Source organism: Bombus fervidus, chromosome 8 (assembly GCF_041682495.2).
Source record: "Bombus fervidus isolate BK054 chromosome 8, iyBomFerv1, whole genome shotgun sequence".
Classification (NCBI taxonomy): domain Eukaryota; kingdom Metazoa; phylum Arthropoda; class Insecta; order Hymenoptera; family Apidae; genus Bombus; species Bombus fervidus.
The window spans coordinates 15,144,080-15,158,498 of NC_091524.1; the positions used below are offsets into that span (position 1 = coordinate 15,144,080).

Below are 14,419 nucleotides of genomic sequence, written 5' to 3' on the forward strand. Positions count from 1 at the left end.
ACTGCAACATACACGTGGGTAGAAGTGTCGTACGTAACCAGTATACGTAACCAGATTTATGTAGTGTATATTTATTTTATTTTATTTTATTTTAAACATTTTATGTTATAATTTGGAAGAATATAGAAATGTTGATTGAACCGAAATTGACAAATACGTCAACAAATTTTGGCGAACCTCCAGAAAAGCAGAATCCTGTAAATATCTATTTTTCTTTTACGATTACTATAACCATAAATATAATTCAAAAATATTAAGTTTAATTAAATTTCTTTATATATCTCAGTTGTTGCAGAGTTTAGGTGCTCCGCACATAGATTCTTTTAATTATATGCTAGAAGATGGCCTGTCTGAGGCAGTTAAAGACAATCCATTTGTTTATATTCATCTGCCAAATGAAGACAAAGTAGCATTATGGATCGACGATGTATCTATTCATCAACCAAATATTCCATCTGGTGCAATTGGGGTGAAGAATCATAAAATCTATCCTACAGAATGTAGACAACGAGGATGTACTTATAAAGGAAAGATAACAGTTAAATTAGGATGGTCTATCAATAATAAAGTGCAAGAGACGCTCGAAAGGGATTTAGGAGAAATTCCAATTATGGTTAAAGTATGTAATATAGTTACGCAAAATAAATTGCTCAATTATATTTTATTTGCGTTTAATGTTACAGTCTAATAGATGTCATTTAAATAAGATGAGTCCTAAAGATTTAGTTGCTCATGGAGAACATGAACAAGAATGGGGTGGATATTTCATTATTAAAGGCCTTGAGAGGATTATAAGAATGTTATTAATGACAAGGAGGAATTATCCTATTGCTATTAGAAGATCAGGCTGGAAAGCTCGTGGCATACAATTTAGCGATCTTGGGTTGCTATTAAGAAGTGTACGAGATGATAATACTACAGCTGTACGTGTTCCAAATCCAGTTAAATTTTTTATAAATTAAAACTATGTTACTACATCATTATATGTTTTACAGAATAATACTTTACATTATGTAACTGATGGCTCAGCAAAATTAATGTTTTCATATAGGAAAGTTTTATACTATGTTCCATTGATTTTGATGTTAAAATGCCTGGTTGATGTTTCGGACATTTTTATTTATAATGCATTAACAGCTGGATGTGAAGATGATTTATATTACAAAGGTTGTATTTTAAATATGCTAAGAGCTGTACATGAACAAGGTTTAAATAGTCATGAAGAATGCAAAGCTTATATAGGGAGAATGTTTAGAATAAAGCTTTTTGAATTACCTCATGATGCTACTGATATAGATGTTTGTGACTTTATAATTAAGTAAGTTTAATTAATGAAGTGAGAAATTTAAATTAATTTATGTTATTAACATATATCATTTTTAGGCATTGTATAGCAATTCATCTTCATGATCCACTGGATAAATTTTATTTACTCACATTTATGACAAAAAAGCTATTTGCTCTTGCAAATAATAAATGTGCCGTAGAAGGTGCTGATGCTGTGATGATGCAAGAATGTTTACTGGGTGGTCATTTATATTTGCAAGTATTGAAAGAAAAATTATATAGTTGGTTGACTGGTCTTAAAATGGGTATTTTGAAACGTGCAAGGAGTGCTGGCAATAGGTACACCTTAAATGTTCGTAAGTATTTTCAAAAATTAATTTAAAGATTATAAATCTATATTACAATTATAATTGCTTTGCATATGTATATAGAGGAAATGTTAAATGTAATGAAACATGGAAATTCGCTGGAATCACAAATGGAAAATTTTTTATCCACTGGAAATTTAAGATCATCAACAGGTTTAGGATTGATGCAAAATACAGGTCTCACAATTGTCGCTGAAAATATTAATAGAATGCGATACATGAGCCATTTTCGCGCAATACACAGAGGTTCCTTTTTCCAAGAAATGAGAACCACAGAAGCTAGACAATTATTGCCAGATGCGTGGGGTAATATTTTAGTACATTAGGTTGTTTCAAAAATTTCTTTCGTTTTATAAGGAAATAATAGATGCATAACATTTTGTTTTATATTACTTTATTCAATTATGTACGATCCAGTTTGTTCTATTACTACAGTAATATTTGTTTATTAACTTGTAATATTTAAACAAATTTTGCTTTATTAATACAAGAATAATAATAATAATTTGTTGTAATATTATAGGTTTCATTTGTCCTGTACATACACCTGATGGTGCACCTTGTGGTCTTCTTAATCATTTAACGATGAATTGCATCATTACGAAACATACTAATCCAAAATTGAAAGCTAATGTTCCCATCATACTAATGGATCTTGGAATGATTCCACTGTCAATTGCTGATAACTGGAAAAAGTCTTACATTGTAATATTGGATGGAAAATTAATAGGATTAATAGACGATAATATAATTTCAAGAGTAACAGACAAGCTACGATTGCTTAAAATAAAAGGCGAAGAGGTAACTTCGTAATTTCTTAATTCAGTACAACAAACTTTTTTTCTTTTATTATTTATATTTAGGTTCCGTGTACAATGGAGATAGCACTGGTGCCAAAAAAAAATGTACCAGCACAATATCCAGGATTATATTTATTTACAAATCCAGCTCGTATGATGAGGCCAGTAATGAATTTAGCCGCCAAAAAGGTGGAATATATAGGAACATTTGAACAAATTTATTTAAATATCTGTGTTACACCTGAAGAAGCCTATGAAGGAGTAATATATTATTTTTCTCATTTTTTCAAAATAATTTTTTTGCTTTGCTATTCATTTATTTATAAAAATGTTATTTACTATTACAGTTGACATCACATCAAGAATTATCAAAAACGGCTTTCTTAAGTAATTTAGCAAGTCTTATCCCAATGCCGGATTGTAATCAAAGTCCACGAAATATGTATCAATGTCAGGTAAAATTATGCAGAAAGTTCGCAATTGTTTATGACCTATTAACAAACTTTTATAAATATTTTTTTTAATGTTTCCATTAAACAAATGTTAACAAAGAATGACATGTTAGTGAGCATTTGTTACTAATTTATAAATAGCACCATTTCCTAAGATGATAGTTCTTTATTTCCACAGAAATAAAGTTTGACGTATCAAAGCATTCATAAAGTTTAGTAAAATTATCACATAATTATTAACTACTATTTATATTATTAATTACTGAAGGGGTTTGTAAATATGTATTTCTAGTACGTTCGGTGTATATACACCTTAAGATTTTTTACAAATCTTTTTTGCTTGAAAGTAATAAATTAGCGAACTTCCAAATAATAAATTCCGCTGTTTTTCAGATGGGTAAACAAACAATGGGCACTCCATGCCATACATGGCAATTACAATCTGAAACTAAATTATATAGGTTGCAAACACCTGCAACACCACTCTTTCGGCCAGTGCATTATGACGAAATTAATCTTGATGATTTTGCTATGGGTACTAATGCAATCGTTGCCGTTATTTCTTACACAGTAAGTACAACCGAATATATATGTTGATTTTTAGATTGGTGTGTATGAAACATATATATATTCTAAATATTAGAATTATATATTATATTTTAACATCTACAGGATGTCTTGATTAAGTGGAAATGATGAAATATCTTTTGAGGGATTAAAGTTATGAAAAAACTGCTTTTACAAAAGTTATTTAGCATACAGGGGGACATTAGCTAATGTAAATAATGTTTTAAAAGTGTAATAATGGGGGAGGCATTAAAGTTGAGTTAGGTTTTTTTAAACAAAACTCTGTACTTTTTTATTCATAGTATGATAGCACTCTAAGGATCTAATTTATGTTATTCTACTAGGTGGATTGATATCATGTGGTGATACAAATAAAAAAATATAGGTTTCCATTTAAAAATATGAACTTGACTGTAATACCTCCTCCACTAATACACTTACAAAAAAATTATCTACACCATTTAATGTCCTCTTATATACCAAACAACTTTTGTAAGAATAATATTTTGGTAATTTCAACTCCTCAAGAGATATTCCATATTTCCCAGTTAAACGAAACACCCTCTACATATATATATATATATATCAAAAATTCTATTTTTTCAATGAGATTAAATTTGGTCAATGTTGGTGAAAAACAATAACAAAACTCTCAATTGCCTCTTTTTGTAACAGAGAATTAATTGAAAATATACTAGTATAGATACATATACTGTAATTGCTAAATTTATCATTTAGGAAAATTATATACATACATACATACATAATGATAGCAGAGTTCAATCTTGGTTCATGAAATTCAAAGGTTTGATTTTTCATTACAAAATAAAGTAAGGGCGAGACCGGAAAATATATTATTGACAATCATATTTTAAGAAAAATGTTTTAGTTCTGAAATATAGATGACATTTATATATCTTGAATAATGGAATTAATTAAAAGAGACAAGTATATAAAATTATACAAAAAGTACTTTGATTAAATATGTGATATTTTGAAGAAACTTTTAAATTGCTGCAAAGATGAAAGTTTTATTTGAGGAAACATTTTGTATTGACCGATCTAATAATTTTTAAACACTGTTACTTATTTTGTTAGGGGTATGATATGGAAGACGCGATGATCATAAACAAAGCAGCGCACGATAGGGGTTTTGCACATGGAATGATTTATAAATGTGAATTCGTAGATTTAAAAGATCAGAAAAGTTATTTTGCAAGGAATCCTGATAAACCTGATCTCGCAGAAAAATTAGACGTTGATGGCCTTCCTATTTTAGGTACAATGATTTCAGAAGGTGATATCTATTATTGGTAAGTTTTATTCATGGAATTATTAACATTTTCAATAATTTTTTATTTTATTTAAAATGAAATACATCTTTTTTAATAGTTATTACGATGCAGATCAATCAACATATGTTACTGGTAAATATCATGGGAAGGAGGCTGCTTATGTTGATACTGTAAAACTTTGTGGAACATTACATAGTCATATTCCACGTAGAGCTTGTATCACTTTTCGTATTCCAGTAAGTAAAATATCAATTTATATCTCTTGAATTGATGATCTTTGAAAATTGGATGTCAATGTCAGGGATATTTTCCAAATGTTTTTATTTTACTATTACATATTTACTGTCTATCATCTATTTAACCATTAACTATTATATATGTTATCAATTGTGTAAATCTTTACAATTATTAATTTGTAATTGTATAACTTACTTTTTTTACTCTTTCCTCTTTCTTTTTTCTAATTTCCTCAGTATACACCCTATCTTTTCCTTCTTCGTTGAATATCTCTCCTATACCAATCTCCCTTTCTAATTCTTTACATTTTCTTGTCATGTGTGTTTTAAATCTTCGCATTTATCCCCATTCTTTCCTTTTACTCCCCTCCTAATATTTGCTCTACCTCTCTATCAATCTGCATCTCACTTGTGTCACTAACTGCTCTTTTTCCTCACAGTTGCACTGTCCTTACATATTTATATTTATATTATATCTATATCTTTGGCTATACAGACTTTGATTTTGCAATCTTGTTATATTTGCACTTTCTTGTCTCTTACTCTAAACTTGAGATGTTATACCCTCTTTCCATTCTTTCCTGTGCTCCCATTATACTAAGCCCATTCTTCTTCAGATATTCTTCTCTTTCCTTAGCACTTCCTTTCCTCCTGCACACCCCACAGCTCCATACTATATATGACTACTCCCATCACCAACAAATTAAATAGGAACATTCTTAATCTGAAATTATCTCTAAAATTTCTTTCCCTGATTTCCCATATCTGGCTAAGTGTATGACATTCGCACCTTTTATATTTCCTTTTATATATTTTACCATGCTTCCATCCCTCTACATTAGTACACCTAAATACGCGAACTCCTTAACACTTTCTGTCCTTGTTCCTTTACTCTCTCTTCCTGTGCCCTGAAGAGAAGCTGTATTTAAGCATAAATTTTTATTTTAAAAATTATTTGTCAGATCGAATTGTTCTTCCTTTTTTTAATTTAAAAGATTTGATATTCGAATAGTATTTTCTTATGTTAAACAATTAATCTTGAAATGTTAAAAATTACAAACACACTTCTATTTTGCAAATTTTCTACATTTCCAATTAATTTTTTTACATAAGAATGATTGTACTAGTTGCTTGTACCACTTATTGTGTGATAGTCCTGTATAGTAATTTCTGTAAAGTATAAGAATGTTAACATAAGGATTCCAAATAAGAATTTCGAATTTTTTAGCGTAATGCAAATGTTGGAGATAAATTTGCTTCGAGGGCAGGTCAAAAGGGTATCTGTTCACAAAAATGGCCTGCAGAGGATCTACCATTTACAGAAACAGGTTTAATTCCAGATATTGTTTTTAATCCTCATGGTTTTCCAAGCCGTATGACAATAGGTAAAATTAATTCTTTTTAAACAGATGTTAATATTCGAAATATTTGCTTCTGTATTTATTGTAACTATTTAAATTGCATATTTAATAGCTATGATGATCGAGGTGATGGCTGGAAAATCTGCAGCCATTCATGGATTGGTGCATGATGCGACATCGTTTAGATTTAACGAGGATGAGACAGCTGTTGAATATTTTGGAAAATTATTGGAACGCGGTGGTTATAATTATTATGGAACAGAAAGAATGTATTCAGGAATAGACGGAAGAGAAATGACTGCTGATATATTTTTTGGAATAGTACATTATCAACGATTACGTCATATGGTTTCAGATAAGTGGCAGGTTGGTAGAGAGAATTAAATTCTTTATAATAAGTTAAAATGTGTCTTTTTATCTATTGTTTTATCATGTTTACAGGTGAGAAGTACTGGACCAATTGATGTTTTAACAAGACAGCCTATAAAGGGTAGAAGGAGGGGTGGTGGTGTTCGCTTTGGAGAAATGGAACGAGATTCATTACTATCTCATGGTTGTTCGTTCTTACTTCAGGATCGTCTTTTCCATTGTTCAGACAAAACTACCGTAAGTTAATTTAAATAATAGAACATATAATTGAGACATTAAGAGAAAATGGACTAACCCACATTTTTTCTTTTTAATGTAAGTTTATAGTATCAATTTATTGCAATAAGCTACATTAGTCATACAAAAGCAGAGAAATTCATTCTTTCTCAAATTAAACCCAGATAGTATAATAAAATCAATTGTTACATTTAATATTTTATGCTAAAAACGATTTTATGCTAAAAACACTGAGTGAATTACTCAATTTGCTGAGCAATGGCAATAGTTCACTTTTGATGCTATTCCATGCACAATTGATCATTTTTGTTTAATTTTTATTCAAATTTGAAATATATTGTAATTTATATCAAAATGGGAAGGATTTAAGTTATCATTTTGCTGGTATCGAAATTTTTTAAAAAATACAACTTTTCAAAATTGTCATTGTTTGCTAACTTTTATAAAACTACCTCCACAAAAGAATATTTATTTACGCAACTATTAATCATACGAATTTCACTTTTTTTAGTCTTATAAATTACCCATTTAATTTTATATTTATATAATATTATTCGCAAAAGAAAACAAATTCGTAATCAAAATAAAAATACCTTTATATTGATTATTTTGAACAAAAATTTATTTTTATGATAAAATTTGATTAATTACATGTAACATATATGAAAAAGATACAATTATTTTATATAAAGAAAAAGGAATTATTTTAATATTATTTTTATCATTATACTAAATATAATAAAAATATAAAACACATATAACTAAGAAATATAAAAATAATTACATACTCTGGTACATATAACAGTAAGTCTAATTTTAAATTATTTAAATGTCTAAGCATAAAAATATTCTTAGTACCATTTCTTTCCAAGTCTCTGATTTATTTTGCATTAGTTAATACTTGTAAGAGATGTAGATAAGATTCATGTAAAGAGAACATCTCGCAATAATTACAGCTTTACATTGCCACCGATAAGTCTATTATGAACACATATTTCTTTTTTTTTCTTTTAATTATATAAGCATACATTTAATTAATAATAACGTTATTGTTTCAGACTTTAGTTTGTAAAAAATGTGGAACGTTATTGGGTCCGGTAATGGAAATGGCTCTAAGTGCATCAGGATTAAATGACAAGACAAAATGTCGTCTTTGTGGTGATGATGAATCTGTGAGAGAAGTTGACATACCATATATTTTCCGATATCTCGTAACGCAATTAACGTCTTGCAATATTAATGTAAAATTGTCATTTGCGGAGAAATGAAAATAAACGAAAATATAATGCATATATTTTTCTATTTTCTTTTAGTGATAATAGTTTATTTTTCTTAACATTTCATAAACATTTTACTTACAAATTCCATAAATATTATTCTAGAAATATATTTATCCCGTTATTAAATACTTTATAACAGTTATGTACATTTCTTGATTTATTGGATTTGACAACATGATGAATCATATGTTTATTGGAATATATATTGTTCTTTTACTATCTACAGATAATTACATTAGAATGCAAAGTAATTTTTATAATATAATTCCAATACTGAGAATGTTTTTCTCATATCGATTTTTATACGCAAGTGTACAAGCAGTTGGACAAGCAAGTATTTAAGTAAATAATATGAAAACAAAGGCAAAGTATACAGACTTGAATCGAAACTTACATAGCTTATATACTTGTTTATGCTTTCGTTGGGATTTGTGCTCCAGGTTTTGCTCCTGGTGCATTTGATCCAGTTTGTTCTTTCTCCAGTTGCTTTCCTAAATATTCCCTATAAATAAAATACCAAACCATTTACATTATCAAATGTTACGACTTTTGACAATAATTTAGTACAAATTTTGTCTTGTATATAGATGTTTCAATTACACACCAATTGTGTACCATGAGTTTCTGGACTGCAAGAAGAGCTTCGTATCTTACATTAGGATCTTCATGTCCTAAAAGTTGCATTACTCGCTGTTTACCTCCAAGTTGCTCTATTATACTGGAATAATTTCAAAAATGATTTCAGTAAATCGTTTTTTAATGTGTAAGTAAAAAAGTTTCATTGAACGTACTGTTTACCACGTGGATAATGTCTTACGTATTCTCCTACATCGAAACTAGCTACGCTGAGAACTAAGGGATCTTTACTAGTTTCTAACAGATGCACCAGAATACGCAGTAACTCGTAATTCTTTTCATTTAGTCGATTAGCATTTTCTCGCCAGAATTTGCCAGATTTATGAACGGGAGACCATTCAAGACGTCCCGATTTCACTTCGGTCGAATATTCGTCAAACGAACTTAGGTCTTGAACAGATGCTTGTAATTTATCATTCAAGAATTCAATATCATCGGTGATATCTTCGTCGTCAAATTTACGTTGTCCAAGGATCGAAAGTTGTTTCAGTACCTTGCACTGTACCATCGCGATGCAATGTTCTTTAGCAACTTGTCCATCCTCTACTTTCTCAATCAGGTTCTATGGAGCATTAAAAAAGAATAAAGTAATAAAAATAGAATATGTATTAAAAAAAAAGTATAGAAAATTTTACAACTGTGGATTGATTAATTAATTACTGTATCTTTTTATAATGAATCTACAAAAATGTAAATTTTAAGTGTCTGTTAATCAGAAAATCAGTCATACATAGATTGTTTTAATAAAGATTTAATTAATAAATTATTTACTGCTGAATATGAAAGCTATGAAATTTCACCCTTGTATTTAGATTTTAACAGGAATCAATACCATGTCATTAAAATGTTATGAATAGTGAGATGTAATTTTCTGCTACATTTACGAGAATATTGCAGTTCAAAAATAAATTAGGATTTGAAAATGAAATATCATAATTTCTATACCAAACAATATATGTACACAGACCAAAATCAAATAATGATATACTTAATATTTCTATCTTTTTCTTTTTCTTAAGATATACAAAGACCATTTTATAGAAATGATTGGTGTACAGTAGATCGCTTATTGACAGACATTCGAATTTGAATTTTTGAAACATTATATATATAAAAAATTATATAGCTATAAACTATAAAGTGAATTAAGCATATGTAAAAATGTTTTTTTCATTATTTCGTATCACCTCTCTTATTGTAACTGTAATTTTGAAACATTTAACATATTAACACTCGCGGACACTTGTAAAATTGAAATGGCACATAGAATCACACATATATCCCAGAAAACTAGACAGGATTTCGAAACTTGTTGGTATTTTTTCATATCAATTAGCATCCGTATATGTTGTTGTTAATAAAAACAATATTAGACGGCTACAGCCGTCTCGTTAGTGGAAAGATTAAGTAACTTACCCTAAATACTGCTAAAATAATGCGAGTTACTTTCTCCTTAACAGAATCACTTAAAATGTCCGCCAATATAGGAATGACACTAAATCTAAAATAAAAATTTTATGTTATATTTTTAACAACTGTTTGAAATGCAGTTACACTTATGCAATATAGATATATGCAATACGTACTTATTCATTTTCTCTGCAAGCAAAGGATTAAAAGTGAGTACCCATATACAGAATATCAGTTGATATTGTACTTGGAAATTTACTCTGCCTGTCAGAACACTCAGTAAAGTAGAAATTCCATCAACTGACACGAATGCGAAACGATACTCATCTATGCGAAGCATCATTTGTAAACAACGTGCCACGGACTGAATGTATTCATTATTCTGAATAAACACGATGGTATATATAATAAAAATATAATTGAACAACAAGATTGAAATTTAAATTATGTGTGTGCACCAAAAAAGTAAAATAAAAAGAAATCATTATGCAAACCAAATGCGAATGTATTCTTATATGTACAAAACAAGAACGATTTATATTAACGATAAAATCTTATCAGAGATGCACAGGCATCCAGCAGTAGTAATTTCTATTTTAAATAAAAATAATTTCGTATAAAGAATATTACATATGGTTATCATAATGTTTATTTATTTTTATATTCAATTGTATTCTGTTTGCAATTATAACCCTTTGTACCTCGCGCTATCTTATGTTTAACAATTGATAGGAAAGTTTAGCTGTATGACCTTTTCGTGTTAATACATACTTAATTATTATGAGACTAACCAGACTTTGTAGTTCATGTAGCTCATTTGCTTCTTTGTCTACAGTGTTGCCTTGTTCTACTCCTGTATGAAAATTTGTATCCTGAGGAACCTCAAGCTAAAACCCCATATATTTAAATAATTGCAATCACTTTCTATCGCTTTACTGTGTAAGCTACAGTATGCCTATATTTTTAATGTATAGTTAGTAGCATTTGATCTAAGGCGATTTATTGGCATTTGTATTTATATACTTTAGCAGACTTTTATAAATTCACTTATGTGAAAGTTATATATATAAAATTTGTATAAAATATATAAATTGTTACAAATTTCACTTATTGGTATAATTAAGAAGAAATAATATATAAAAATATACAAATGAACAAATGAACATAATTTTGAGATTAATTAATGAATTATATTATACAATATTTGAGTTATAATTTACACATATACAGGATGAAGCAGGCAATTGAAATTACTTCATAATTACATATTCTGCAACGCATCAAGTTATATTCTCCTTGAAAACATTCCAACTTATCAACAAAACAAATATAAAAATATTTTATGTAATAATAAAGAAGTAGTTCCAATTATGTTCTCCATCCTATATGGTAATAATGGAAACCAACACCATTGTGTACACACACATAATTATATTATATAAAAAAGAAAAGCTAAGCTAGTGCTAATAAATTAGAAGCATGTACAATACTGCGTTAATATTATGATGAAAAATACACTTATAATGGTACACAAATATATTTTATTTTTAAACTATGTTCATAATTGTTAAATCGTGTAATAAAATGATTATATATCTGTTAACTTACACTGAGTTTTAATTGATCCTTTAACCATGTCAAGTAGAATTGAAGATCTGTCTTTTCCATTAGATCGTGACTCCAGCAAGCAAGTTTGGCAATAATTCGAGAGGTCATATTCATTATAAATCCATCTTGTCTATTTAACAAGTTCAAGAAAGGGCCCCATACTGATTCACGTTTGCGACTTGAATGTTCTCTGAAGATTTCTACACGACTTCGATCTTCCTAAAATATATTTGAAAACATTTAATAAAAATAAATCACATATTACAAGAAAACTCAATTTATGTGAATTCCATTTATTCAAATGAAATGAGTTTTTATTATTTCAACTATTGCCGCGTATAATTTCAGTTATATAAACTCTTAGCTTGAATATAAATAATTTTATATTATTAAAAAGAAAAAAGGTAAATATACGATTTGATTCAGTTATAAATATAAATGTGAATTTCGGTTATTTGAATAAAAAATTTTAGATAATGAAAAAAATTAGTACACTTTTATTTATTACAAATGATTCAGTTATATCAAGCATTTTACCTTCTGATGAATTTGGATGAAGGGTACTTTACTACGTTTTAATTTATGTGATTTGATGTACCTGAAGCATATCGTCAATCATTGTAAGGATGTATTGTATAGTTTGGTCTTTTGAAATATGACCAAGTAAGTTAAGAAAAGTTTTAGCAGCTTGATGTGGATTTTCTTTAAGTTTTGCATCCCGTACACTAGCATCATTTGTATCAAAAGCCACTATAAAATCATAATCTTCTTTTGATATCATATGAGACCTATAAAACATAGAATATTAAGTGTTATTTAATACATTTAATTTATATATATATATATATATATATATATAAGATTTTATAGATTATTCGAAATAAAATTTTATGAAATATTTACATATATATATATATATAGTAATATTTTGATATTAATATTTAAAACGACGGTGTTCTTACTGTTGATACGATTGCCACTTGATTTGTTGATTCCTAATATCAGCAGCTTGTTGCTGAAGAATGCTCGTAGCTGCTAGCATATCTAAAAAGTTTTAAATGTTATTGTTATTTATTGTTAATAAACAACATGTAATCATGCAAATAAAAGAATAAAACAACAATGCAAACTTGTGCAGATGCTTATAGTCTTATGTTCAGGATAACAAGTATACATAAAAATATGACACAAATATAATATATGATTAACAAAAATAGATTACTTAAATAACAATAAATATCGTTAGCTTATAGAAAAATGTGTCTTACAAATCTTTTTCAAATTATTATAAAAAGAATGAATGTCTTTATCATGACATAAGAAAGAAACTTCTGTGAAATGGCATATACAGTAAAAAATTGAATATAGTTCCGTACATATTAGCAATTTATCATTTTTTTTTTTTTGAGAAATGAATAAAATTAAGACGCAAATAAAAGCAATATAATGCTTGTAAATCATATAAACACAGCACATTATTGGGAGGGGCAATGTCAAATTAAGAAATAAATATGTATGTTTAGGTCAATTACCAATTTTTTCATCCGGTAAAGCCGGTATCATTTCTTTAATGTTCACACGATCAACCATTTTTGTTGTTGTTCCTTAAATCCTGTATAATTTATTTAATATTTGAGTTGCAGAGAATTAAGGTCGTGCTGTCGTAAATTTGCACCTCCCTTAACACTTGGGTCACAAGACTGATATATTACCAACTCGTTAGAACTGGATAAAAAATTTCCCTAACAGCTAGTAAAATTCAAATATTTCTAGTTAATGTGATATTTGATGTTAACAGAGAGGAAATTCGGTACTCAGAAAGGATCATGTAAACAGGTTTCGACCATAGAGATAGGGATATAAAGATGCGAGAGATACGAGATACAAACTGAAAAAGTAATATAGAAATAGGAAGAGAACGTTGTACAAAGGTCTCTTGTGTTCTTATCTTATAACGCATGCACATTCTTCCAGTAAATACGAAAGTGTAATAACGATCAACGAGTAGCGTCAGTGTGTATGCCGGATTAGACAAGAAGAGAAGGGACCTCTACACAGCGTTATCTTTCTATTGCCATATCGCATCCACTTACACGGTAATATATGACCGCGTACTTTATCTTTATATCTCTATACGTATATACGATCGTACTCTACGTTAATGAGTGGAGTGGCTGGTTTTACCAGTTATCACTCATTACTTTACATACCTTGAATTGTAATTGAAATATAGGAATTATAATTTGCATTACAAGTATTACTTTCAATAACCTTATTCAATAATCAATGCTCACATAACTGACGTGTTTCTGGAATTATACTCCTTTCTTACCAATTATTATCTTCCACCCTTAGCTTTATCCTTACTTATATTTGCATACATTTTTTATAAAGATTATATTATATACTATATAATATACTAAAAACATATAATTTAGAGTACAAAGGTTCTCAGACTTCAAATACATAACTATGTGTATGTATTATTGTTTAAAATCTTTTTATTACTTTCT

At 28.3% G+C, this 14,419-nt stretch overlaps 2 protein-coding genes across 3 annotated transcripts; one reads left to right on the plus strand and one right to left on the minus strand.

The window, feature by feature from the left end:
• The first annotated feature begins 23 nt into the window (after positions 1 to 23).
• Positions 24 to 8,262, plus strand: Rpi135 (RNA polymerase I subunit Rpl135). Its single transcript, XM_072008712.1, has 16 exons — positions 24 to 197; positions 287 to 619; positions 684 to 923; positions 996 to 1,318; positions 1,384 to 1,643; positions 1,719 to 1,961; positions 2,179 to 2,456; positions 2,519 to 2,716; positions 2,803 to 2,910; positions 3,301 to 3,477; positions 4,573 to 4,787; positions 4,867 to 5,005; positions 6,234 to 6,390; positions 6,479 to 6,732; positions 6,808 to 6,972; positions 8,031 to 8,262. The coding sequence occupies exons 1-16, from the start codon at positions 129 to 131 to the stop codon at positions 8,238 to 8,240; spliced, it is 3,369 nt and encodes a 1,122-aa protein (XP_071864813.1). The 5' UTR covers positions 24 to 128; the 3' UTR covers positions 8,241 to 8,262.
• A 2-nt stretch (positions 8,263 to 8,264) lies between these two features.
• Vhasfd (V-type proton ATPase subunit VhaSFD) lies at positions 8,265 to 13,616 on the minus strand. Of its 2 annotated transcripts, XM_072008715.1 has the most exons (10): positions 13,439 to 13,616; positions 12,869 to 12,950; positions 12,505 to 12,694; positions 11,907 to 12,125; positions 11,090 to 11,185; positions 10,475 to 10,680; positions 10,305 to 10,389; positions 9,044 to 9,450; positions 8,857 to 8,970; positions 8,265 to 8,754 (listed from the first exon to the last, which is right to left on the minus strand). In XM_072008715.1, the coding sequence occupies exons 1-10, from the start codon at positions 13,494 to 13,496 to the stop codon at positions 8,664 to 8,666; spliced, it is 1,548 nt and encodes a 515-aa protein (XP_071864816.1). In that variant the 5' UTR covers positions 13,497 to 13,616; the 3' UTR covers positions 8,265 to 8,663. The 2 variants fall into 2 exon arrangements, with proteins under 2 accessions (XP_071864816.1, XP_071864817.1); XM_072008716.1 differs by lacking the exon at positions 11,090 to 11,185 and having other exon boundaries at positions 13,439 to 13,615.
• Positions 13,617 to 14,419: the final 803 nt, after the last annotated feature.